The sequence below is a fragment of the Ovis aries genome, chromosome 6 (genome assembly GCF_016772045.2).
Source record: "Ovis aries strain OAR_USU_Benz2616 breed Rambouillet chromosome 6, ARS-UI_Ramb_v3.0, whole genome shotgun sequence".
NCBI classification, from domain to species: Eukaryota; Metazoa; Chordata; class Mammalia; order Artiodactyla; family Bovidae; genus Ovis; species Ovis aries.
This window is the reverse complement of record NC_056059.1, coordinates 30,032,585-30,059,243: the sequence shown is the minus strand read 5'-3', so window position 1 is coordinate 30,059,243 and position 26,659 is coordinate 30,032,585. Positions and strand designations below refer to the sequence as shown.

The 26,659-nt window shown below is 40.6% G+C and overlaps 1 protein-coding gene across 9 annotated transcripts in view; it reads left to right on the top strand.

Annotated features, from left to right (window-relative positions):
- The window catches only part of BMPR1B (bone morphogenetic protein receptor type 1B), a 454,039-nt gene that overhangs the window by 423,342 nt on the left and 4,038 nt on the right, over window positions 1-26,659 (top strand). For all 9 annotated transcript variants that reach the window (XM_060416665.1, XM_042251058.2, XM_060416664.1 and 6 more), the window contains 6 exon segments: window positions 489-585; window positions 1,893-2,031; window positions 8,463-8,655; window positions 9,663-9,960; window positions 21,296-21,471; window positions 25,213-25,343. In XM_060416665.1, the coding sequence (XP_060272648.1) occupies window positions 489-585; window positions 1,893-2,031; window positions 8,463-8,655; window positions 9,663-9,960; window positions 21,296-21,471; window positions 25,213-25,343 (1,034 nt within the window).

Here is a 26,659-nt window from a genome sequence, read left to right as displayed (position 1 = left end):
AATACTATTTAATAATTTGTTCTTTAAGAAGGTCACACCATAATTCTTTGAGTAGACACATCCATTCTTTTAAAAACTGATGCCATTTATGAAAAAATTAGTTATGTAGTTTTGAAGAGCATCTTTGTTTAAACTATTTCACATCCATGTATTCTATTTATTTGCCAATATTTGAGGAATTAAGGATATCGGTCCATTCACATTTATTTATATTCTGTGCTTTTATCCTGTGTCAAACCTGTTCCTTCCAAAGAGAAAGAAATGCGTACTCTTGAAGTGAGTGCCTAGATGAACAGTGCTTCGTGTTACTCAAGCTTATTTACTCAAATTTTGAGAGTATGTGTTTATTTCTTATCAATAAGCAGATTAAAAGAACCTCACATCTTACACATGGAGTTTAGCAAGCACTTTGAGGAAAGATTTGCTTCCTAATTTTTAAGTAAAAATAATCTTATATTATGCCTCTCTTTACTTCTATTTAATTTCAGATTTTGTTGACGGACCTATACACCACAAAGCTTTACTTATATCTGTGACTGTGTGTAGTTTGCTCTTGGTCCTCATCATTTTATTCTGTTACTTCAGGTAAGTTTCCAACACATGGATGTAGAATTTTGAGTTTATAAAATCATCCTCATACTGTTCTACCAGCTGATGTTTTTCATCACAGCTTTCCTTGACCTAATTAGATATTAGATTTCACTGACAATATCAGTTATTGATAATCATTTGTCCTAATGAAGTTATTAATAGATAGCTATCTTGTTTCTGCTTCAAATATCAAGACTACCCAGAAAAATTTCATCTCTAGGAAAGTTATGGTAGCTAGGAAATTCAGCAACTAGTTGCTACTAACCTTTGATTCAAAGCAAGAAATGACTGTGTTGACTTTGAATCACTTTAGTAATTCCTTATTTTGTAAGCTAAACAGTATTCCCTTAGTATTGAATGATTATAAAAGATAACATATATTAATTATTAAGATAGACTATGTTCAGTTAGTAGATGTAGATTTGATCCATGGCTCAGGAAGATCCCCTGGAGAAGGAAATGGCAACCCATAATCAATATTCTTGCCCGGAGAATCCCATGGACAGAGGAGACAGGCAGGCTACAGTCCATGAAGTTGCAAAGAGTCGGACATGACTTAGCAAGGAAACAACAACATTACAAATTATTTTCAATCACCTAAGAACTCATTTTCTAGTTTATGAAATATCAGGGACCTTTAAGTTCTTATCGTTGCCCTTTTGTAATACTTATTTAGGTTACTATTCTACAAATAAGAGTTGACTCAAATATCATCAGTTCTAACTGAAGACATGATTATTGACAAAAGCTTTTCAGTTTATCTGTACTATTGCTTTATACATTGTCTTCTGTAAACCAAAAATCTGCATCTTTAGCTCATTAAGGACCTTGTAAGAAAAGATTTTAGGGAAAGGATATTGGAACTATCCTGGAGAAGGAAATGGCAACCCACTCCAGTATGTTTGCCTGGGGAATCCCTTGAGCAGAAGAGCCTGGTGAGCTATACTCCATGGAGTGGCAAAGAGTCAGACACGACTGAGCGACTACTACTACGACTATTGGAGCTATATAAAAATGTTAATGGAATGTAGGCTGCTTGGATAATATGCAATCGAAAGAAACAGAGGAAGAAAATTGGAGATGGTTGTGACTGTGTGAAAATTTGAAGTTTAGTTTAAAAAATAGGTTAGAACACTAATGATGACTTTGTGCTTTGGAAACCGTAACTAAGGGTAATATATATTGAGCATCTAATCTCGTATTTGCGTGCAAAGATGAAACCTGCCGTGCGTGGTTCTGCGTGTTCTGTCCCTGTCATTGCAATCCAGTGTCTAACGTCTTCTTCCTTTGTGCATCTTCAGGTATAAAAGACAAGAAGCCAGACCTCGGTACAGCATTGGGTTAGAACAGGACGAAACTTACATTCCTCCTGGAGAATCCCTGAGAGACTTAATTGAGCAGTCGCAGAGCTCAGGGAGCGGATCAGGCCTCCCTCTGCTGGTATGAGAGGAACATACCTTGAATGTAAAGGAAATGTCAGTAACTGCTGGGTGTCATTTTACTGAAACAGATAGGGCAGTGGACAAAGGAAAGCGCTCTGCAGTCAGACATCAGATCTCAGATGCAGGGTTTCCTGATAACATTTTGACATATTGGGGGTGAGGTCATTGTTCTTTAATGTAAGTGTATGGTTACAATCCAGACCTCTGCGTTCTGATAAAGAGCAGATTAGAAAACATTCGACATGGGACCATCTTCCCTCTGTTTTCAGGAAGGATAACATTACAGCACTTTGGCCTGGCTTTTGAAGGCAAAAGTATTACAACCAACTGGGATCTGAGTACTTCTAAACGGGAAGAAGGCTGCCTCTCAGCTGGCGGGTTTATGTTTCAGGGTGAAGCCCTGGCTTTTCCATTCAGGAGAGTTTTAATTTTCTGATGGTCAGCGCTGCCAACTTGGAAGAAAATATAGTGAATCCAAGGCACTTGCTTTAATGAGAAAAGCATTTGGTTACTTTATGGACTACACAAAAAGATTATTGGGACTTGAAATGGAAATAACAATGAGAAGTATTTTCCTTTATAAACTTTATAAATTCTGAGATTGATTTTCCTAATCTTTATTGTCTGGTTCTGACTTTGGATGTCTTGTTTACTTGATTCTTTTGGTGACCTTTTATTTAGTACTAAAAGTAACTTAAAAATCTCAAGCCAAGAATTTATTTTATAACTCTTTTCCTTAGCATACAAAAAGCTGTATACATTTAACGTATATAACTTGAAGAGCTTGGAAATAAGTAGGTGGCTCAGTCAGTGAAGAATCTGTCTGCAATTCAGGGGACCTGGTTTTGATCCCTGGGTTGGGAAGCTGCCCTGGAGAAGAAAATGACAACTCACTCGAGTATTCTTGCCTGGGAAATCTCATGGACAGAGGAGCCTGGCGGGCTACAGTTCATGGGGTCACACAGAGCTGGACACCACTTAGTGACTAAACCAGCATACACCCCTGAAGCCATCACCACAGTCTAGGCCATGAACATATCCATCACCTCCAAAAGTTGCCTCCTGCCCCATTCATTATTATTATTTTATGGTAAGAGCCCAGTGCAAGAGCTAACCTCTGCAAATTTTTTAAATAGAGGTTAATAGAGGTTAAATAGAGGTTAGCTAATGCTACTGTGATAATAATATCTCATTATTTAAATATATCAAGTCAACACGCTGTATACCTTAAACTTACAAAATGTTATATGCTAAGTATATCTAAGTAAAAATAAAGTGAGTATCAACTTTTTGCTTCAAACTAGGGAAAAAAGAATGCAATATTCCATTATTAACTACAGGTACCGTGTTGTGTGGCACATCTCTGGGACTTACTCATCTTGCATAACTGAAACTCTGTTCAGTTCAGTCGCTCAGTCGTGTCTGATTCTTTGCAACCCCATGGACTGCAGCACACCAGGCCTCCCTGTCCATCGCCAACTCCCAGAGCTTACTCAAACTCATGTCCACTGAGTCAGTGATGCCATCCAGCCATCTCATCCTCTGTCGTCCTCTTCTCCTCCCGCCCTCAAGCTTTCCCAGCATCAGGGTCTTTTCAAATGAGTCAGTTCTTCGCGTCAGGTGGCCAAACTCTGTTCTCTTCCACTAATACCTCCCCTGGAGGTAATACACCAGACAGAAAACCACTTGTGAAGTTGTTATTATGACCAAACTGATGCTACTTAGGATATAAATCTTTTTTTAATGTAAAGTTCTTATCAAATTGCTTGACTTTTCATTCTTAGAATTTAACTGATATATAACAAATACCATTCTTACATTTAAAAATGTTTTGTTACACTTCAAGTACAGATATTAAAATTCCCTTTGATGTTAATCAATCAGATACACTCTTAGAATTGGAAACTACTGTCTTCCTCCTTTTAGCCCATCTTTCTCATTCCTGTGGAGTTCTCTCTCAAATCTGTGACCTTGCTGTTCTCTCACTTTCCTGCATAACACACTCAAATATCCAGTCATGATTGTGGGTCTTCTTTCTTAGCTTGATAAGCATAGCATTCCTCTCCTCCCACCTCTTCTGCACTGGATTCTTGAGCTCTTGCATCAGCCTTGAATAACTGTTTTGAAAATACAACATGTTTTAAAAATCCATGTCTTTGCAAATATAATGTCTTTCTGGAGAGTTCCTCAGATTATGCCCCATGTTTTATCTCTGTGACAGATTAGACTGAGCTAGTCTGTTTAACTTATGTCATAACAGAAGTTTGCATAACCAGTGCAACAATCAATATAGCTGTTTAAAATAACATCAAAATTGGTAGTAATGCACCTGTGTCTTTAGGTGGACTTGCATCTCTTTTGAGGTGGAAACTACATTTTGTCACTTGGCATCCTGGGGTGATTAAAGAGGCTGCTCAATTATTAATTTGTTAAAAAAAAGAAAACGTTCAACTCCCAACTTTTGGTATTTGTGAAAATATTAATCTGTGTAATCTGGGTACCAAACAGCAGTGTTTGGCTATTAACCATATACGATTAAGAGCAGCCAGGTTGCCAGAGGTCCAGCCCTGGCCAGATTCTGGCCTTTAAAGGATGATCTCATTTAACCCTCATAGCCACTGTGAGGTGGTGTAGAAATGTATCCTGTGTCACACATCAGGGGCCCAAGCCCACTGGGGTCAACCAGCTGGTCCATGGAGAAGCCAGGAGTCAAACCCGGGTGATCTGCCTCGAGAATCTGTGCTCCCAGTGCTTGTGAGCCAAATGTTAAATAAAATTAAGACCTGCATTCGATAACAACAGGATGGGAGGAAGGATCCCATCACTCACTTGAGCGAAGGGAAAGCCTCGGTATTGCTTTGTTTTTTAAGATAAACAGTACAGAAATGTTCAGTAGTCTCATTTCGTATTATATGAATGAATATCTCACCTTAATTCCACTTTGTCATTTATTTCAGTAACATAAAGGGAAAGTTCATGTCTTGTGTATAAACACATACTTGGAACTAAAATTTACTAAGTGACTTTGTATATAAATCCTCTAAGGGAGGAATATCATAGAGTGGTTGTAAGGATTTCCCCTGCCATATATATGTATATATATATTTACACACACACACACACATGCATATACAGACATATACATATAAATATGCCTGGCATTTTGAATACCTGTGTACTATGTATTTAATCACTAGTAACATTATTTATTTATACCCTATTTATCTGACCGTGTAAAGGAACAAAAGGTGAAGTAAATTGTCTAACTGAACACTAAACCTCTCAGTAGAGGAATCTGTTGTGAAAAATCTGTCCAGTATGCAACATTAACATGGTCTTATTAAGCAGATATGTTAAACAGTGTTTTTGTGTGTAGAGGTATGTACTTTGTTAATTCAGGGACATAGAGCACAGAGGTTCTAGGGTCCACATGGACTTAATTTACCATTGGACACTATCAGATAACTGATCACTAAATAGAAAGACATTTGTAAAATAGTGATAACCCTTATAATCCTTACACAGTGAGTTGTCCTCACTTTACATGACATAATTCTTCTCTGTTTTGAATCACAATTATAATGATTGTATTGAGTTTGTATAATCTAACTTTCAAAATTGATTTCTAAAGACGTCATATAGAAGGAAAGTTTGAGTACAGAAAGACCTGAAACATTAACTAAATCAAATAAAAATGCAAATAAATGACAGAGTTAAAACATTTTTCAAAATTTATTTTTAGGTCCGTAGATGTTATAATAAATCTCAAAATAGAAGTATATTTTAAATTTCTGACTATAGTTTAGCGAGACTTGTTATTTTGAGATAAGTTGCTCCTGTTCTTATGAACGTTGCCAATTTCGTCTGTACTCATATCGAATTCATGATATATGTCATCATTAGGAAAAAAGTGGACTTAAAACTGTTTATATTAGGAAATGTTCTGTGGATCTACATAAGCGATGCTTTGTAACAACTGTAAATTAATAATACTTCTTTAATCAACGTAGGAAGCCTCCTCTCAGGCCAGTAGCTTAACCACTTACAGGTCCAGCCCTCAGCTGCTCAGTGCTCTTGATGCTTCTGCTCGCTTGTTTGGGAAGGGAAATGGACTGACTGTCTCCTACAGGGCCTTTTCGACTCCTAAAGGGAGGGAGGCTGGTCTACACGTACACTTGATGCCTCATTTCCTTCAGGCTGAGTGGCTTAACATCATGTCAGCAATGCTTTTATTCTTTAATTCTTCTTTTAGAGGAAAAGAAAAAGACTTTATCTTGTCCCCAAAAGCTTTCAGTCTGATATTAATGCTGTTAATGATTCTGGCAATGGATAGCATTACGTCTTGAATTGATGAAATCATTCATTAGACAAAAACAGAACCCATCCCAGTTGGTAGACATCCGTGGTAGTCAGAATGCTAGCCCCCACAATGTCCATGTCCTTTGCCCTAGAATCTGTTATTTTACAAGGCAAAGGGGAATTAAAGTTGCTCATCAGCTGGGCTTCCCTGGTGGCTCAGATGCTAAAGTTGCTCATCAGCTGACCTTGAGATGAGATTATTCTAGTTATCTAGGTGAGCTCACGATAGTTGTTGTTGTTGAGTCACTAAGCTGCATCCAACTCTTTGCAACCCCATGGACTACAGCACACCAGGCTTCCCTGTCCTCCCCTGTCTCCTGGAGTTTGCTCAGGTTAATTACAGTAGCTCGTATATATAGTTAGCTCAGTATAGTTACATGACCCTTAAAAGTATAAATACAGAAAGAAACATTTGAATTTACTTGATGCAAAGCCTGTCTCTGGGAAGAGTACACCCCAACTTTCTAAGCAGATCTTATGAGAATTCTGTTTGATTCTTTATATCTCCCAAATTATGTAAGTAGTCACCAACACTTAGCCCCTTTAGTCATGGCGTTTTTAAAAATTTAAGCACAGAGTGAATGATGATCATGTGTAAAGAGACATTTAGCCCCTATGCCACTTGAACCCTCTTGTTTTCCTCCTGCCTGTCTCTACCGCACTCGTAGAGCGCTCTCATAGCTTTGGTTTTTCCCCAGCTCTAATGGGCTGTTCTCCCTTTCCATGTTACATTTTTGGTTGTGACAGCCCTTCCACCTCAAAGCATAGTTTGCAGTGATTTCTTACTCCTTGCTTATGTTTCATTCTGTCTCCTATTCTTCACATTCATCACACATCTCATGCAGTGGGGCATTCTGTACCTGAAGATTCCAGTATCTGTAATCTGAAGGTGTTAAATCTATTGGGATTCTTTCTCTTGCCTCATTTGCAGTGGGTGTTTCCTTTTGTTTTAGGGCATTTACCCTGTGGGATCCTCTCTCTCTCTTTTCCCACCCTCTGTTTTCTTTCTTCTCTTCCTCCTCTCCCTCCCCTTCCCACCTTGGGGATTTCCTTTATTCCCTTGTGAGCCCAATAATGCCTTACAGTTTTTTGCTTCTTATATTTTATCCATGACCAAGTTGTAGGGTGGCAGGAGCTCCTTCAGAGGATCTAGTATCCTTCCATAGTAGTGGAGTAAAGCATATTCTGCAATAATTTCCCCAAGAGAGGATTTGTGTTTGTTTTTGCCAGGAGCCATGGTGATGGTGTGCTGGCAAATTTGGTCCCATTCAGTGGTTCAGGTTTAATGCTAAAGCCCAGGGTTCAATATCTCTCATTTTAAAAGGGTCAGAGTTCATCATCTAGATCTCAAGGCTAGGGTTATTCTTTGCCCAGATAGCAGTCTGGCATTTGTCTATGCTGGGTGCTTATCTAGCCCTGCTCTGTTCTTAACTCTTCCCTTCCTCTGCCCACACCTCCCTGCTTAGAGATTTCCTCTGCAAGTATTTCTGTGCATGCCCAATAGTGCATTACCTTTTTGTTTTGTTGTATGTTATCGAAGAATATAGTGGCATGATTCACTTCAGAGTATCTAGCGTCCCACACTAGTGGTAGAAGTGAAAAGTATTCTTTTCTGCCAGTTACTGTGAACCCTTCAAGGGTTTTTCTCTGTGAAAATAATAATTGGCAAAATGAAATAATAATTTGGAAACAATACTTCAGCACTCAAAACCAACAGACTCAAATGTATATTTAAAAGAGGACAATATAAATTAATAAGTAAATAAAAATAACTTGTCTCACCAGTCTCCTCTACCCATGGGATTCTCCAGGCAAGAATACTGGAGTGGGTTGCCATTTCCTCCTCCAGGGGATCTTCCCAACCCAGGGATCGAACCCGAGTCTCTTGTGTCTGCTGTATTGGCACACACATTCTTTACCACTAGCACCACCTCGGAAACCCATATAAAGAAAAACTACTGGCTAAATATATTTTACATGCAGTTGTTTTCTTCTCTGAAGGAAAAAAGAAAACATTAAACAATCTGTAGTGCCGTGAACGCACTAACAGTGTGTTGGGGGATTTAACAGGTCCAGAGGACGATAGCAAAGCAAATTCAGATGGTGAAACAGATTGGAAAAGGTCGCTATGGGGAAGTTTGGATGGGAAAGTGGCGTGGCGAAAAGGTAGCTGTGAAAGTGTTCTTCACTACAGAGGAGGCCAGCTGGTTCCGAGAGACAGAAATATATCAGACGGTGTTGATGAGGCATGAAAACATCTTGGGTGAGTATAAGTCTGTATTAGCGATGTTCAGGGTTTCCTAGCTTTCCTCTCTTTTTTTGTTAACATCTGCATATTAACTCATCTGTCTAGATCCGCTATGAAATATATAGACCTTTTTTTTTTTTTTGCCATGAGCCCAAGAATGTTATTTGCTTCTAATGGGAGACCTCACAGGAAGAATGACTAAGGTACTTCTATGAATGGATGGTGGACTTGAAATGAAACATGTTCAAATAAATTTTTTTTTCTTCAGGGACAGGAAATGCAAATACAATACCAAAATTTCTCAGATTTCTTAGGGATTTGAAGGAGCACGTTTTTGTCTAAGTACTGTGAAGTTATGGGAATTTTATCTGCAGGGTTTATTTATATACAGTTTATATTGAGAATTGATTTCCTTTTTAAGTTAGAAATGATCTAACTGGATTATTTAAGTAGAAAGAGTGTCAGCTAATCATGGAGTGTGTGCCTGTTTTGTAAACAGTGTCTTATGTGTAATTATAATACCATGAACTATTTACTGTTTACTTGGAAATAATTTAAATACCAGCTACTGATTGGCAAGGTATCCTGTCTTCAGATACAAATGCGTAGTGTTTCTCTGCCTCTGCTGTTTTGGTTATCTATGATGGGCTTCCCAGGTGGCTCAGTGGTAAAGAATCTACCTGCCAAGCAGGAGATGCAGGTTGGATCCCTGGGTCGGGAAGATTCCCTGGAGAAGGAAATGGTAACCCACTCCAGTATTCTTGCCTTGGAAATCCCATGGACAGAGGAGCCTGGTGGGCTACAGTCCATGGGGTCACAAAGAGTCAGACACAACTTAGCAACTAAACTACAACGAGGATGGGTATTAGTCATTTAATGCTCTCATAAGCACAAGCAGAAAACTGAATGAAATGCTGAGTAAAAGACACCTATGACAAAGGACGATAGTTGAAAGAATGAATTATCCTGGTAGTATTTAGAAAACACGTAGCTTCAACCCTTTTTGTCTTCTTTCGTTTTAGGCTTCATTGCTGCAGATATCAAAGGGACGGGGTCCTGGACACAACTGTACCTAATCACAGATTATCATGAAAATGGTTCCCTCTACGATTACCTGAAGTCCACCACCCTAGACACTAAGTCGATGTTGAAGCTAGCCTATTCCGCAGTCAGTGGCCTCTGTCACTTACACACTGAAATCTTTAGCACTCAAGGCAAACCAGCAATTGCCCATCGAGATCTGAAAAGTAAGAACATCCTGGTGAAGAAAAATGGAACTTGCTGTATAGCTGACCTGGGCTTGGCTGTTAAGTTTATTAGGTTAGTATCAAGGTGAACAAATATACTTTTTATGGTCCTTTTCTATCACTTTTTATAGATGATGCATTTTGTTGCTCAGGGCTTCTAGGATATTTAGTGGAGGAGGAATTTTGCTAACTTTGACTTTTCCTGGGGGCAAAAAAGAAGAAACATCTTCTTTGCAACAAATAAACAATGTTTGGGTCAGTTCTATTGTTTCTAAGCTTATCAGTGACCTGACTTCAAGACACTGTTCACATGGGTTTGAGCTGTCATGAAGCTGTTAGGAAAAGAAGTTGCTAATGTCTGGGATTGTGTGCTCAGAATTCTGCTTAACATTTGTAGGTAGGAAGAGGTTTCGGGAAAGAGCTACAATTATGTAGTGATAAAGGCATTTTTTATGTGTTATAAGAAAGATAACTTGCAGAGGTATTCTATAAGAAATGTCAATAGTGAATAAGCAACACAGTGCTAGTACTCAGCTCTGTAGCTTGTGCAGGATGGGCAAGAGGAATGACCCATAGCTGGGGTCCTGGTTTGCTTACCTTTGTTGTATTTATAGCAGCTCCTTTATCTTGTAGTATTTAATTAGACAAATGATTCTTCTGCTTTGAAAACAAAATGAAATGACTTTGCAAACTGTAAGAAAAGAGGGATCATCTTATACTTACTTTTAAAAAATTCAGTGTAGGCTCAGCTTTTATTAAATTATTGGACCCTTTTATGGATTTTTTTTTTGCCCCCAAAGAGACTCTGTAGAAGATGAGAAGGTCACAAAGGAAAAAGCCAAGGCAAAGAATAAAACTGACGAGAAAGGACTAAGGGATTGGTATTTTCACCCAGAAATAAAGATGGAGAGGTGATAAAATGATAAATCCTAAATATATAAAGGTCTTCACCAACTGGTGAAGGTAGAGGGTATCAAATTGAAGTCCTTGGTCTTGAAAAACAAATCAGGAGGAAGTGCTTTGGACTGTAGCTTCAAGTTAGAAATATGAACTGCCTGCTAATAAAGATGATTTGAATCTTCTTTCTCTTCTGAGTTATTTTTTCTGACCTACACCCTTTTCTAAGTCTCATCTACCACAGGGAACTTTCCGTGATGCTTCTTAAATTACCAGCATTTTTCCTTCCCTCCCCTGTGAAATTTCTCAAGAGTTCTAAAGAGTAGTTTGCTTTCGCAATCCAGTAATTCATGATATTTTGCAATTTGGCTTGTGCCCCATCTCTTCTGAAGCTCCTTTCCTGAAGGACAACATGGATTTTGTCACCAGAAGCCTGTTTTCCTGTGGGCCCACCTCCCCTGTGCCCACACCATTCTTCCTCCTGTGTTCCTTGTGTTTATTCCAGGTTCTCCTCCTTTCTCTCTGTGGGTCTGCTCTCTTTTCCTTAAGTGTTTTTCCACCTCTCAATTTCATGCTGCACGTGCTTTCTCTCCCCAGTTCCCAGTTTTGGTGGATCCATTCCAAAGAGTGAGGCGTGTTTCCTCTGTTCCCTATGTTTGTGATTGCTCAGTGAATGAATTCTGTCTCCATGATATTCCCAGTGGAACTGGGTCAGTTGGGGGCCTCCTACCATTTTTCTAGATGCTGGAGTAAAGCATTTTGTGGTTATTTCCTCTTCCCAATTTGTCTTTTACTTACTGCTGCCAGATATACTTTCTTGAAGCATAATTTTGGGCATCGTCGTAATTTCATCATTTGCTCTGGCTTTGGGTTAAAATGTAATTTCTCTCACACCTCTGAGTGTTTTTAATACGCTTTTATCTTTATCTGAATACTTAATATCCTCTCCTTTATTTCAGTAGCTACTGCTTCATAATTTTATCCTTTGCTGCTACTGCTAAGTTGCGTCAGTTGTATCCGACTCTGTGCGACCCCATAGACGGCAGCTCAACAGGCTCTCCCATCGCTGGGATTCCCCAGACAAGAACATTGGAGTGGGCTGCCATTTCCTTCTCCAATGCATGAAAGTGAAAAGTGAGAGTGAAGTTGCTCAGTCGTCTCTGACTCTTAGCGACCCCATGGACTGCAGTCAATCAGGCTCCTCCATCCATGGGATCTTCCAGGCAAGACTGCTGGAGTGGGGTGCCATTGCCTTCTCCGATTTTATCCTTTAGAGCCCCTATTATCATTCCCTTACAAGCCTGGCTTTCAGCGAGTTTCTGTTGTACGGTCATCAATGACTGCTTTTCTGTCATTGTCACTGCAGACAAAGTTCCATGAAGGTAGATACCATGTTTTTCTTAAATTTACACCTCTAATCTTTCTTTGGTGTTCATCAAATAGGGGTTGCTTCAAAATTTTGTATAAAGCTTAAATGAATGATTCCATATGGACTATGGGATGAAGGGAAAAAGCATTTTTTTTTCTTATCTCCAGAGATTTTGCACATGCTGAATTAAACCTAACTTTCTATTTTTATGTCCAATTTGTATGGACATAAAACTCTCCAATTTATATGCTTTATTTTGCAAGACTGAACTTATTTGTGTTTTTTCCATGTATACTCCATGTTTGGTACTGCTTTGCTTAATCCCAGGGACTGGGGAGCCTGGTGGGCTGCTGTCTATGGGGTTGCACAGAGCAGGACACGGCTGAAGCAACTTAGCAGCAGCAGCAGCAGACAGCATATAACTTGGAATGCCCTTGCATCTCCATGTTGCTTAATCCAGTCTCAGAGTTACCTCTAAGCCACTTTACTCATCCCCCAGGTGGGAAGGATGCCATCATCTGCTCTGCTCCTGTGATAATTTTCTGACCCTTGTCTGCCTGACCCTGTAATTATTTTAGTGCATGCCTCATCTTACCCTCCTCTTCACTGGGCATCTTGAGAGTCCATGTCGTTATGTGATGTGTTTCTCATTTGACATGACGTAGTGAGTTACCCATTAGAGATACTATTTTGAATCAGTACACGTTGGCAGTATCAAAGTAATTAAGAACTCATCGTCTTAATAGACCTTAAAAAAAAAAAAACAGGAAAATGAGTATCTATTATATTTCTGAAACTTAGTTCTGCTTAATGGGAATGAACTAAATGAACTCTCAAATTTCATACAAACCCAGATATAAGGAGTGGAAGGAAATACATTAAGGGATAATTCAGAGATTTATTTGGCATATATTGACTGTTTAATGGAGAGAGGAAGGATATGAGGATACTGGCTCAGATGAACAACTTCCATAGCTATCGCAAAGACCTCATATGGCTAACTAGCAGCTGTGGGATCATTTTCCATCCTGTGCCTCTGTTTCCTTTATATTAAATGGATGCTGAATTTGATCATTGGAAGTCCTTTTCATGTTTTCATTTCGTATGTTTCAGAGGAACTTTGGTCTGCTCAATTTTTGAGCCTCGCTTTTACGCCTTGCTGTACACAGTTCTTTGTTTTCACTCTTCCTGACTTTCATGTCGCGGGGGAGTGTGAAGCACAGATGCTTAGCATTGTACTGCAAGTGGGGTCAAAGCTAACCCAGGGCTGAGTTCTCAAACTTCATATGTGAGCTTCCTGTGAGAACTTAATCTTTACTGTCGTCTCTGTGTGCTAAGTGTTCTCTCAGGCTTTTAAATTATTTGGGGGAGGTTTCCAGTGACGTTCGGAGATGGAAATGGCAACCCACTCCAGTGTTCTTGCCTGGAGAATCCCGTGGACAGGGGAACCTGGTGGGCTGCTGTCCATGGGGTTGCACAGAGTCGGGCACGACTGAAGCGACTCAGCGTGCAGGCATGCATTGGAGAAGGAAATGGCAACCCACTCCAGTGTTCTTGCCTGGAGGATCTCAGGGACAGAGAGCCTGGTGGGCTGCCGTCTACAGGGTAGCACAGAGTTGGACGCGGCTTAGCAGCAGCCGCAGCAGCAGCAGCAGCAGCAGCCGCAGCCAGTGACGTTCACAGAGGGTGGACAATGCGTTAGAGGTTCCTGCTCATTTAACATCTCTATGCTGTATTGTTTTCTTCGTGCACACTCTTGAAAATGATGTAAGTGCTGATGCATCTCATTAGCCGAAGGCAGATGGAATCCACGTGATGCCACGAGAGACACTCCCATTAACCTGAGTCTCTCGGGATAAGAAAACAATGACACGTGGAGTCTCATGCAGGAACTTACAGAGCTTTCCACCCTGCCCTCTGGAGGATCACTCAGCCCCTCTGGTACTTCAGGGACAGAACGCTATGTTTTCTTAGTGAGGGAGTAAGTCCTGCCTGGCTTATGGCCTTTCAGGTATTAAATTTTATATAGAAAGCCTAGTGGAGACTGGGCTGTAACACACATCTCCAGACGGATGCCTGTCCAGTTGTCCAAGTGCAGAGGAGATGGAGAGTCTGGCCCAGAAGGTTCTCAGTGTTCTCTGTCTCTCAATGACGTATATACACCACTGCTTCTGGTGTGTATACTTAGTGGTTTTTGAAAAAAAGGGACATGGTTACATGACCAGCCAGAGTCACAGACCAAGCATGTGTGGACGCATGCCCAATCAGGGTTTCTGCAGCCTCATCCACCTTCTTGAAGAGTTTCCATGTCAAGCTCCTCTTTCTAAGAAACCCTGGGATGGCTCAGGGTTTCCTCATAGGAGCAGTGAATTCTGTTGGTGCTGCAGAAACCCCTCCTCACTGGTTAATGTTTGCCTGGGCAGAGCTCAGTTCAGCAAGTCAGTTCCATAGCTGTTTGCAAGATACAACAGGAGAGAGGAAGGATGTGCGTAGTCCCTTCTTCTGTGAGAATAGTTCATGCTTTGAAAGGTCATTTTTGTCTTCCTAACAAGTGATTCAGTATTCTCTGGTGTGGTTCATGTGTGGTTAATTTCTTGCAAGAAATGTGTGGCAACATTCCTTGAACGAATCCCTGCTATGGATTCATAATTAGAAGCTTAGTTAATGTGAAAAAAGTTAATATAAGGTTAAGATAGATATTATACCTTTAAATACCAGCTTTATTCTCTGCCATCAAAATGAAATTCTTCATCCTGCCCTTCTTCCAGTGCATGAGAGCCAAGAGTTAAGGCACACCCTGCTCCACTGAGTTGGAAGGGTGCTCAGGTTCATTCTCTGGCCTCTCAGGATGATGGAAGGAGGCCCCACTTCCAGCCTTTATGCAACCACAGGGGCTCTTTGATTCTTTTCCTCAGTTGTACCAACACCTGCAGTCTACACGCTGCTGTAGACACCAGTATTGGGCCACTGAAGGCAGCCGCCTGGGTACAGGCTGTAAGAGGCTGCCTGGTTTGTAGACAATAAAACCCATTAAAATGATCTCCATGTGCGGAAGTTCTAAACAGCGTCAGTGATAAGATGCCCTCCTAGGAGAGGGCATCACTTCTACTATCCTCTTCTTAGTACATATAGCCTTCCCGCACCTTCAGAGAGAAAAGTCTTGGTCTTGTATTTTTTTCTGCTTCTATCTCTGTCTGTTTCCGTCCCCCCCGACCCTCTCTCTCTGACAGACAGACAGACAGACACACACACACACACACCCCTAAATCATCTTACCTAGAGTAGTTTCCTTGACATCTCTCACCTGCTTTGTGGCCCCCCAAAAGAGGAGCCACTCAGCATGTGTCCATGCAGGGGACCTTTGTCATCAGTGTGAACCTTCTCCACCTCCACGCTGGAATTTTCTCTATAGCACCGTCATCCAGGCGACACTGGTCAGAAATAGGAACTTGGTTTTCATCCCTCTTTATGGAACCCCATCTGAGGACTCCCTGCATTTGAGATTCAGATACAGTTAGGCTCTATCACCCCTGTCTCTGTCCCTCCCTAGTGCAGTAGGGGGCTCAGTGTCCTGCGCAAGCTCATGTGTGGATCCTAAGGAGCTTGATTCCTCTTTGCCGCATCAGGCTTATGCTGCTGACACATGTCGCACCTCTTTTTCAGGACTTACCTACTCATTCTTCCCCAAACACTGTCAGCTCAAGGCTGAAGACGTGTTTACTAGGTTATGTTGTAGGTATTTCATGAAATTTAGTTATAAAATTCATACTACCAGAACATTTGCCCTTATTTTTTTTTCCTACAGGGCCTTAGCATCCTGCCCGAACCCTGGGCCTGGGAGAGAAACCCTCTTCTCCCCAGCTGGCTTGCCCCCTACCCTCAGCCTCCCAAGTTTCTGTTCATTTCTTACTCAGGAATTTTTAGGTATTTTTTATTTTATTCTGTGTCAGCACCAGTGTCTCTAAAGTTCATAAAGAAAATTACTGGTTAAAGTTATGATTCTGACACAAGGTTTTTTCTTAGAGAGGAATTTACTAGACCTCCCTTAACTTATTTTATTCAAGTTTTACTTTGAATTTCATCCAGTTCTACTTATATCTCAGTGGTACTCAACATTGACAGGGAGAAAAGCCTTGTTGGATCTAGTAGAAGTATTAGTTGGGAAAACATAATTAAGTAAAAGTGTCCTTGTAATTTTCTAAACCCAGTTCTTTAATCATGACCCTTTGTGCGAGTTTTGTAGCCCTTCTCTGTGAGCAGGGAGACGAGATCACGGTTCATCTGGAGTGAGTGCAGCACCACGGTTTGATGGAGCATTTTTAGTTGTGCTTGCTAGAAATGTGTTTTTTCTGTAATTTTGTCCAGTTTTTATTTAGGCTGCTCTGAGTCTTAGTTGTGGCACATAGGACCTTTAGTTGTGGCATACAAACTTTTAGTTGCGCCATCTAGTTCCCTGACTAGGGATTGAACCCAGGCCCCCTGCCTTAGGAGTGGGGAGTCTTAGCCCCTGGACCACCGGGGAGGTCCCTGACCAGTGTATTTAGAGGACTTTTGATCTTCACAGCCTTATGTCTCTAACCTTAATCCTTGTCGTGTATGTTTTTCTTGTTCCTGATTCTTCTGAGTACTTACTTATATTAATATTTTAAGCCTACAGGAAATGTTAAAAATAATGAGGCACTTGTAATTATTTAACAAAATTAATTATCAATAACAAATATTAACAATTTGCCTTAGTTTTTTTTTTTTAATAAAATAAATGCACTGTTAAAGAGAGTCCTGTTGCATTTTCCTCCCTATTTTATCCCCCTTTTTCCTTCCAGAAGTAGCCAGTATCCCGGAGTTGGTATTTATATTTACTGTGTGTGATTTTATAATTTTCACACACATGTGTATCTGTGGCCATCTCAGCACACAGAATTATTTTGTGGATTTGAAGTTCCTTTCTCCGCAGCATTCATCTTTTCTTGCCAACCTCATCTCTTGGCCCTCCCATCCTTCATGGAAAAGGAAAGTAGGGGATGGTGAGGCCACCTGCCCTCGTCTGCTTCCTTCTCTCTCCTGGGCCCTTTCCTTCAGGTACTCATACCTGTCCTTAAAGATCTGCATCTTGTCCTAACGCTGGGCCTGGGGAAGAGCCCCTCTGATTGTACTTCCTGTCCCTTCTGCTGTCTTTGCTCTTGCTGCCCCAGTGCTAAATCGCTTTAATTTCTCTTTGTGACCTTGAAGATGAAAACAAATTCCATTTTTCTCTCCCCTTATTTGGAAACAGCTAAGATGATGTGACTGAATACCTAGGAGAGAAATGCAGTTTAATTACTTTCAAGTAGGAAAACCCTCCTGAGGGAAAAGGGACAGGACTGGGTGTCTTGGAGAAACTAATACTTTATAATGTTGGATGGAAATTACTTATAATAAATATGTTTGTTCTTTAACATATAGCACTGAAGGCTTTTGCCATTGGGTTGATAGTCCTGTACAAAACTAATTTGCTGAACAAAATGCTATTTATCTTTCTACATGGCTGCCATGTTTGATTTTATGGCCTATGTATAACAGAGATTTTAAAGTTTTTCTTTAAATCATACGTAGCAAAGTTTACTATTAAAAAACCTTTTCCTAAAACTAAAAACTAAAAAAAATAAAAATTAAAAATTAAAAAAAAAAAATAATAAAAAAAAAATAAAAAACCTTTTCCTTGTTTCATTTAAAGTGTATTCCCTACTGCCGTGTGCAAGACACATGGTGAATGGAGATGGAGTGGGGACCTGCTCTTTAGGGACAAATCCAATGATTATGATGTCATTCAGGCTCAAGGAGTTTACTGTCTTTGGTTGGAAGATGAATATTCATTGAGATGCCACAAAGGAGAATATTTATTCAGGTTCTTCTAGGGGAAGGTATTTATTCAGCTCCCCCAGGGGCGATAGTTATTCCAGCACTGGTCGGGGAGCAACTTGGGATGGAGAGTGCAAGGTGGGGAGGGCCAGTAGTGGCTGGGGTACTGTGTAAGTAAGGAGCTGGTTTTGGAGCATTTGATGGGCAAGCAAAGTCCTCGATTGAGTGTTCTTTCCATGTTTGAGGGAATGAGAGTCTAGAGAACTATAAATAGTCTGGCCGTCACAAATCCTGAATCTGTTATCCTCCAGTACCAATTAGCTTTTAGTTTTCCCATAGATGTCTCCATGTCACGCATTCTGTTAGCGCTTCTTGATCTCCCAAATCCAACTAAAACATTAAGGACTAAGTGTAAGAATGGAAAAGAATTGTCTAAAATCGTTACCAACTGAGGTTAGAGTATGCCTTTGGCCTAAATGTACTCCTGTGGGGCCCATGTTCTTGGGAATGTTCTTGGTTTTCTTTCCCAGAACATGTTCTGGAAGATGATTTAAGCCGTTCACCATCTTCTTTCCATCTGCAAACTCCCATGCTCATTTCTCTACACAGAACCCAGAATCCTCTGTCCAACCCCTGCACTGTTTTCCTCTAATGATTCAAAGTTAAAAGCTGTAACACACACATTAATGGAAAACCCGCTGTGTGTTCATATGAGAGGTGTCAGTGGGCAGAAGAGGAGAGAAATTGACGTATAATTGAAGGGGGAGCCTCTGTGGCACCTTTTACGTCTGCTATTTTCCCACGTTATCATCCAGCCTCTTCCCTTTTGTGTTCCTCCCTTACTATGTACTATTTAGGTTCACAGGTGACATTTGTCTATTGCGTCCTGCTGATAAATACCATGATTCATATTTTATACTCTTTCTAGTCTTAGAAAAAAGCCTAGAGCACTGAGACCTACATTTACTGATGGAAAGGAGTATGAACTCTTTTTTTTTTTTTTCATTAAAAAAATTTCCTTTAACTATTGTTTTAGGAAAATGGGCTCCTTCAGAGTTGGTGCTGTTAAAAGATCTCGAGAGGCCTAATGAGTATCCTAGTGACACGTCTGGTGAAATAGCTTTAGCTGAAGAATTTTAGATGGAAGCAAATTTTAAATAGTAGTAAGGATGAAGCTTTATATTTATAAGTTTTAGTAAATGTTAACAGTTTTGCGATCTACAGAGGGAGAACTCCCACCCTTTAGGTTTTCCCAATGACACTATGTTTTATGTTTTTGAAGACAGAGATTGAGGCAGTAAGATCCGATGCCAAGTTGTTTTTTTTTTTTTCTTCCCCAAAAGCCACTGTGGTGTTGTTCAATTGCTCAGTCCTGTCCAACTCTTTGTGGCCTCATGGACTGAAGCACACGAGGATCCCCTCCACCTTCTCCCAGAGTTTGCTCAGACTCATGTCTATTGAGTCGGTGATGCCATCCAACCATCTCATCCTCTGCTACCACCTTCTCCTTTTGCCTTCAATCTTTCCCAGCTTCAGGGTCTTTTCCATTAAGTCTGCCCTTTGCATCAGGTGGCCAGAGTATTGGAGCTTCAGCATCAGTCCTTCCAATGAATATTCAGGGTTGATTTCCTTTAGGCTTGACTGGTTTGATCTCCTTGCAGTCCAGGGGACTCTCAAGAGTCTTCTTCCATGCCACAATTTGAAAGCATCAGTTTTTTGGCACTTAGCCTTCTTTATGGCCCACCTCTCACATCTATCCATGACTACTGGGAAAACCATAGCTTTGACTTTACAGACGTTTGTTGGCAAAATGAAGTCTCTGCTTTTTAATATGCTGTCTAGGTTTATCATAGCTTTTCTTCCAAGGAGCAAGCATCTTTTAATTTCATGGCTGCAGTCACCCTATGCAGTGATTTTGGAGCCCAGGAAAATAAAATCTGTCACTGCTTCCATTGTTCCTCTTCTATTTGGCATGAAATGATGGGACTGGATGCTATGATCTCAGTTTTTTGAATGTTGAGTTTCAAGCCAGCTTTTTCACTCTCTTACCCTCATCAAGAGGCTCTATATTTCCTTTCCACTTTCTCCCATTAGAATGGTATCATCTGCATATCTCAGGTTGCTGATATTTCTCCCAGAAATCTTGATTCCAGCTTGTGCTTTGCTAAATTTGCTGTTGTCTGTGATGCAGTGTGGTATTTGATATATGCAGCTGTTTTCTGCATTGAAGAAAAAGAACAAACATATCAGTGCTTGAGAGTGAGTGGAGTCTGATGAAAAGGAAACGAAAAAGAAAAACTCTTGGGAATCAAGAGAAAGGAAGGTTTATCACAGATTAGAGACTTCAGTTTAATCATGAGGGGTTTTTTTGTTGTTGTTAATCTTTTCTGTTTTGCAGTTGATCCACCCATCAAAATAGGGGCTCATTGCTCCTTATTTCCACTAGTTTCTTTTGAGCTGTGGGGCTTGTTGAACTTGTGATGCATGCTTAGCATTGTGCTGGCAGTGATGTTACATGTCTCCTCTCGTTAACTGTCAGCTTCTCAAGCAATCATAGTTTGGCAACTTTGCAAACTGGGTTCACAGCTCCAGCTCCAGCTCACTGCACTGAGACCATGGTTCCCACATGCCAGCCTGCAGATGACTGTCCTTCCATAAGGAATTTTCTCCCTGTCTTTGCAGAATAATAATTAATAGATCATGTTGTGAAATTGTCTGGAAGCTAAAGATAGTATATTCAGTTATTTTCCTTTTTATCAAAAAATACATGTTATTTGGTTTATGAAATAATAGTGCTAGTAGAAATCCTTTTTATAGGTCTCTGCTTATCAAAGTAAAAAAAAAAAAAAACAAACCTTTGCAAATCTTCGTTGATCCTCTCCTCCTTTCCCTTCTTACTTGTTTGTAGCTGCAAAAGCCTCCCAACACTTGGCTTAAGAAATATTGTCTCAAATCAGATTCACATGTGCACCTGCCAGTTTTAAGGGCAAAGCTACTAATATATGAAGGGAAGGACGGTAAGTGTGACATTGAATCGGTATTTATGAATAGCAGTAATGTAGTTTACATTGATCTTGTGGCAGTGCTGTCTTCTATGTTGTAGCTTCATTCTGATTGTCATCTTTGTTGGGTTTTGACCTGTGAATATCGAACTTTTGGCAAGATATATTTTTCAGGAAAATGTTACGCCTTGAAAGGATATCCTTTCTCACCTTTCACTAAAGCGCCGAATTAGGAATCCCCTGATCTGTCATTCATTGCTCCTCTTCAGAGCTGATAGCGCTTTGCCTGACTTTCTCCTTAGTGACACGAATGAAGTTGACATACCACCCAACACTCGAGTTGGCACCAAGCGCTACATGCCTCCAGAAGTGTTGGATGAGAGCTTGAACAGAAATCACTTTCAGTCTTACATCATGGCCGACATGTACAGTTTTGGACTCATCCTTTGGGAGGTCGCTAGGAGATGTGTGTCAGGAGGTAAGTGACAATGATGCTGCTGGAGCTGCTGCAAATCCTTTCTCTCTGGTCAGAAATCAGAGTTATTGTGTTGTTTACTAAATCAGACTTGATTTGCTTTTCCCCTTTATTTCTGTTGCTGCGATCACAGTCCTCCCAAACCGTGGTATTTAACATCTTAGAACGGTCTTTGCCACCTTCCCTCCACCTGCTACTACTGAGTCTCTTTCAGGCACACTGTCAACTTCCTTTGGCCTTTTCAGAGCTCACCCCCTTCTACCATGTATATTGTCTCCTTTCTCTCTTGAGCTTTTCCTCCAGCAGTTACTCCATCAAGTCAAACCCCCTTTCCTACCCCTTCCAGCTTCTGGCCTCACCCCAAACATCAGTGCCTTGTTGCCTGTGGCTTCCTCTGTACAGATGAAGGGAGACACATCAACGTGGGGGGACACCCATTGTTTAAGCCCCTAATTCTTGAATTTCTATGATACGTCCTCACAAACGAGCTTGAAAACATAAATTTGTATCAAAAGGAAATTAAAGCGTAAGAATGTCATTATTGTTCATGATAACTTTTCTATAAACATAAGGAGTCCTTAGTAAAACTAAGAAAAGATTTTTTTAAATATTCAGAGGTAATATTTCTGTAGTGTTTTGTCCACTGCTGCATAATTTGCTCTTAGGCAGATTTGAACATCTTTTAGGTGACGAGCTGAGTTGCAGGCTCTTCACTATCAAGTGCCCTGTTTATGCCTCTACTTTTGGTTGTGCCGGTTCAGAAAGTAGCATTGCTGCCTTTCCTCATGATGGCTGGTTCCTCACTTTCTCAAAAATTTGAGCTTATCCAGGGATCTGATAGTGCAGCAGGCACTTAACTAGTACAGGGATATTTTTTCTTGGACCTGCCATTTATTTGTGAACCTTTGATGCATTACTAAATTTTTCTTTGTTTCTGTTTTCTTATTGTCAGAAGGATGTGAATGATTGTATCTACCTCAGATGGTTGTTGTGAGATTTCAATGATTGTAAAAAAGAATTAAAACTGCCTGGCATGTAAGGAACACTCAGTACACGTTAGCTATTATCTTTAATTTTCGTTTTGGTTGGTAGAGACTTAACTTACATTTACAGTCATGTTTAAATATGAAGGAGAAACAGTAGATCAATAGGCATTCATGCTTTCATAGAAAGATCATCTTCAACGATGCCTGCTAATCACTCTGGGAACTCTGTGCCTCTTGTAAGCAGTTTAAAATAGAAAACTTTCCCTCTGAAATAAGAGAAGTCTTTAGGCCAAAAGAAAAGTGAATGTAGGGCAAGTTTCCTAAACAAATATCATATAAATCTCCTGTTGGAATTATGATTTCATGCTTTATTAAGAGTAAACGAGTCTATTCTTGAATAATATGCTGACACTTATTATTTTTTTTTTTATTAAGATAGGTTTACAGAAGTTAAAGGAGTAGTAGAGTGTAGTTCAGTTCAGTTCAGTTCAGTTCAGTTCAGTTCAGTTCAGTCGCTCAGTCGTGTCCGACTCTTTGCGACCCCATGAATTGCAACACGCCAGGCCTCCCTGTCTATCACCATCTCCCGGAGTTCACTCAGACTCATGTCCATCGAGTCCATGATGCCATCCAGCCATATCATCCTCGGTCGTCCCCTTCTCCTCCTGCCCCCAATCCCTCCCAGCATCAGAGTCTTTTCCAATGAGTCAACTCTTCACATGAGGTGGCCAAAGTACTGGAGCTTCAGCTTTAGCATCATTCCTTCCAAAGAAATCCCAGGGTTGATCTCCTTCAGAATGGACTGGTTGGATCTCCTTGCAGTCTCCTTGCAGTCTCCTTCTCCAACACCACAGTTCAAAAGCCTCAATTCTTCGGCGCTCAGCCTTCTTCACAGTCCAACTCTCAATAATTAAGTTTTCCTGAACATCTCAAAGTGAATAGGGCTACAAGAAGCCTTTATTTGAAAGCTTGTGGGCAGGAATACAGGAGCCGTGATTCTCTACTTAGGAAACAAGCCAACCTTATGTAGACAGCAGAGTGTTAGTTGCTTTTCTAGGGCTATCTTTGCCTGTGGGGGTTAGAGAGGTACTAACATGTTCCCTTATCTCCGTATGAGATTGATGTATATTTGTCAGAAAGACTCAGCTCTGCCTAAGACCAACTGTATGGCATTGGGCAAGTTACTTAATCTTTCAAAATCAGCTTTACTCATCTGCATAGTGCTATCTTATAAACAATTTTGAGAATCTAATAAGATAAATGATAACATATACTATTCATGCCTTGCAGATCATAGACTCAGCAGATGAGTTTCTTTGCTCTTCCAGAGGAGACAAGTACAGAGATTCTATTCTCTAACACTCTCCTTTATGAGGATATTGGAAATCTGGGGGCTTATCTTTCTAGTCCGGATTCTTTTGGGTAAAGCAGACACATCCGGTTATAGGCCTTTCAGGCTTTGGGAGAAAAGAGAAAGTTTTGAAGTTTCAGACACAAAGGTAGCAGTTGTGGAAAATTTTGATAATGTTATTGCATGATAAGGAGAGAGGAGTAAGGCCTAGAGTGCAAAGACAGACTCCTATGAATTGATAATTTTGCGTGGTTGGCTCTGTGTCTGTGGTGGCCTATATACCCACCCCAGCACCATGCATCAGTCCAGCCAGGTAAGGTGCTGGCATTGGGCACCAAGGAAAATCTGAGCTGAATGAGATCAACAGCATCCTTGCTTAAGATTTCCAGAACCATCATCTTGAGAATTAGGAAGGGAGGAAGAACGGGAATGAAAAGAGCGCCTCCTGTACAGGAGACCTTTGCTTCCATTGTCTTATGTGGAGATGACACACACAGCAGAAGGAATTAGTAACGTAGATAAGACATATATTTTGGATCTGCAGTCTCATCAGGGGACAGAATGAATGGCGAGTTGGAGTGATCTGAGAAAGCTTTTGAACCTTCTGGTCCTTCATGATTATAAATCGGTTTGAGTTTACAAGAAAGGACATAATAAAGTGTTAGTCACTCAGCTGTGTCCGGCTCTATGACCCCCATGGACTGTAGCCCACCAGGCTCCTCTGTTCATGGGATTTTCCAGGCCAGAATACTGGAGTGGGTTGCCATGCCCTTCTCCAGGGGATCTTCCCAACCCAGGGATCAAACCCACGTCTCTTATGTCTCCTGCATTGGCAGGCAGATTCTTACCACTAGCACCACCTGGAATATAGTATTTTGAATTTTCAGTGTGCAAGAATACATTCTGATGATTAAGCAGAAAAAAAATGTACATCTGACACTTTGTTCAAGTAGGATTCACTGCCAAATTTATTATGAGATTCATAACCCCATATTGCAGTAATAGAAATAGTTACATATTGTGCAGAATGAGTTTGGGGTGTGTCTGCCAAATTTGCACAAGATTTATATAGATTTTTAAAATTTTGGCACAGAGTACAAGAGCCTTTACAAAATCAGAAGTAAATTTGAGATGTTTGTTTACTTAGCTTCTAGAAGTTAGGAAAAAAGGCTTGAAAGTGTATAATAATGTTTCCGTGTGCTTTTTATTCATTTTTTGAAAATTGTGTCATTTGGGCCCATTTTTTTCAAGGTTGGTGGGTTTTTGTGTTTGTGGCTTTTTTTTTTTTTTGCTGTTTTTCAACCTAAACTTGTCTTTGGTGCCGACAGAAGTTTCCTCTGAGAACAGTTTGTTTGTTAGACTTTTATTTCCTCTTCACAGAAAATAATCTTCTTAATATATTTTCAGGTATAGTGGAAGAATATCAGCTCCCCTATCATGACCTGGTGCCCAGTGACCCCTCTTACGAGGACATGAGAGAGATCGTGTGTATCAAGAAGCTGCGGCCCTCCTTCCCCAACCGGTGGAGCAGTGACGAGGTGAGGTTGGAGGTCACCGCGTGGCCGTGACCAGTGTCGAAACAGGCTTTTCTCCTTTTGCCGAAATTCCAAATATTTATTGCAGGAATTTGTCTTCTCTGTTGGGACGGTAACGATATGTCATGGCAGCAGTCTATATGGAGATAAGTGCAGTATATTACATTATCTGTTCCTTTCTCCTATTTGATTTTGCCGCTTCCAAAATACATTGAATGGGTCAGTGTTTAGCCGACATAACTGCTAACATTATTTCATTTATTGGTGATTCCCGACACTTGCATAGAAGCTGTTATTTCTCCGAATGTGGGTGTGTAAAACATCATGAATTTTCTCCATGACAGACTCAAATACAGCATTCTCTCATTTAATGAGAGAAGAGGTAGGCATCTGAAGAATTGGCTTTTTTGTACACAGAAGTGGTACAAGGTCACCTAGGTGAGATGCCTGACTGTGCGTGGATCTTCCTTAATACATGACGTGATGCTGTGGGAACAAACCCACACTCAGTCGGGCTCTGAGTGCGTCCTGGTGAAACCTCCACAGGTCTGAGAGGAGCTGACCGGAAGCCGGAAGTGAGCCGGCCAGCCTTGCCTCTCCTGCCCGCTCTGCACCTTGCTCACCCCTTTTCCATCCGCCCTGTGAAACTCTGGACCCCTTGGACCTGGAGTGTTTGGCGGCACTCGGAGTGCCACATTCAGAGAGGAGTTTGAAGCATCCCTCAAAAAAAAAAAAAAAAAATTCCAAGCCAGTGCAGACAAATGGACAGAACACTGTTTATAAACTAATTCTTGAGTGTTAATTGCATTTAAAAATAACTTTTGGTTCTTGGTTTTGTGGCCAGTTACTGAAATGCTAAATAATACACGTTTCCCAGTGAGCTGTGCAGAAAGCCTTATAAGATGCTGGAGTCTATATTATTTTGAAGGTGGTTATGGGCATTGATATTGCTCAGAGTCCCTTCACTGAGGATTTCTAATGAAGCAAAATAGTGCTTTTCAACAGGAAGGCCAATAATTGACGTGCCACAGGAGAATGCAGGAGAAACTTGTAGTGAGGCTGTGCACAGGTCATTAATCTTGTTAAATGGTATAGTGTGGTGCTGTTATTGTAGTAGACAGCAATGATTGAGGAATAACCATGTTTGTTTGACTAGTATGGAATTAGATAAAAGATTTAAGCTCATCGAGTGTTAGAGATAGTCTGGGAGTGTGCAGCGGAAAACAGGCTCCCTGGGTATTTTTGTATTTGTTTAATCTGACTTCAAAACACTCTTCTACGATCAGCAAAGCCACCTGCTTGCTCCTGTCACAAGGAAG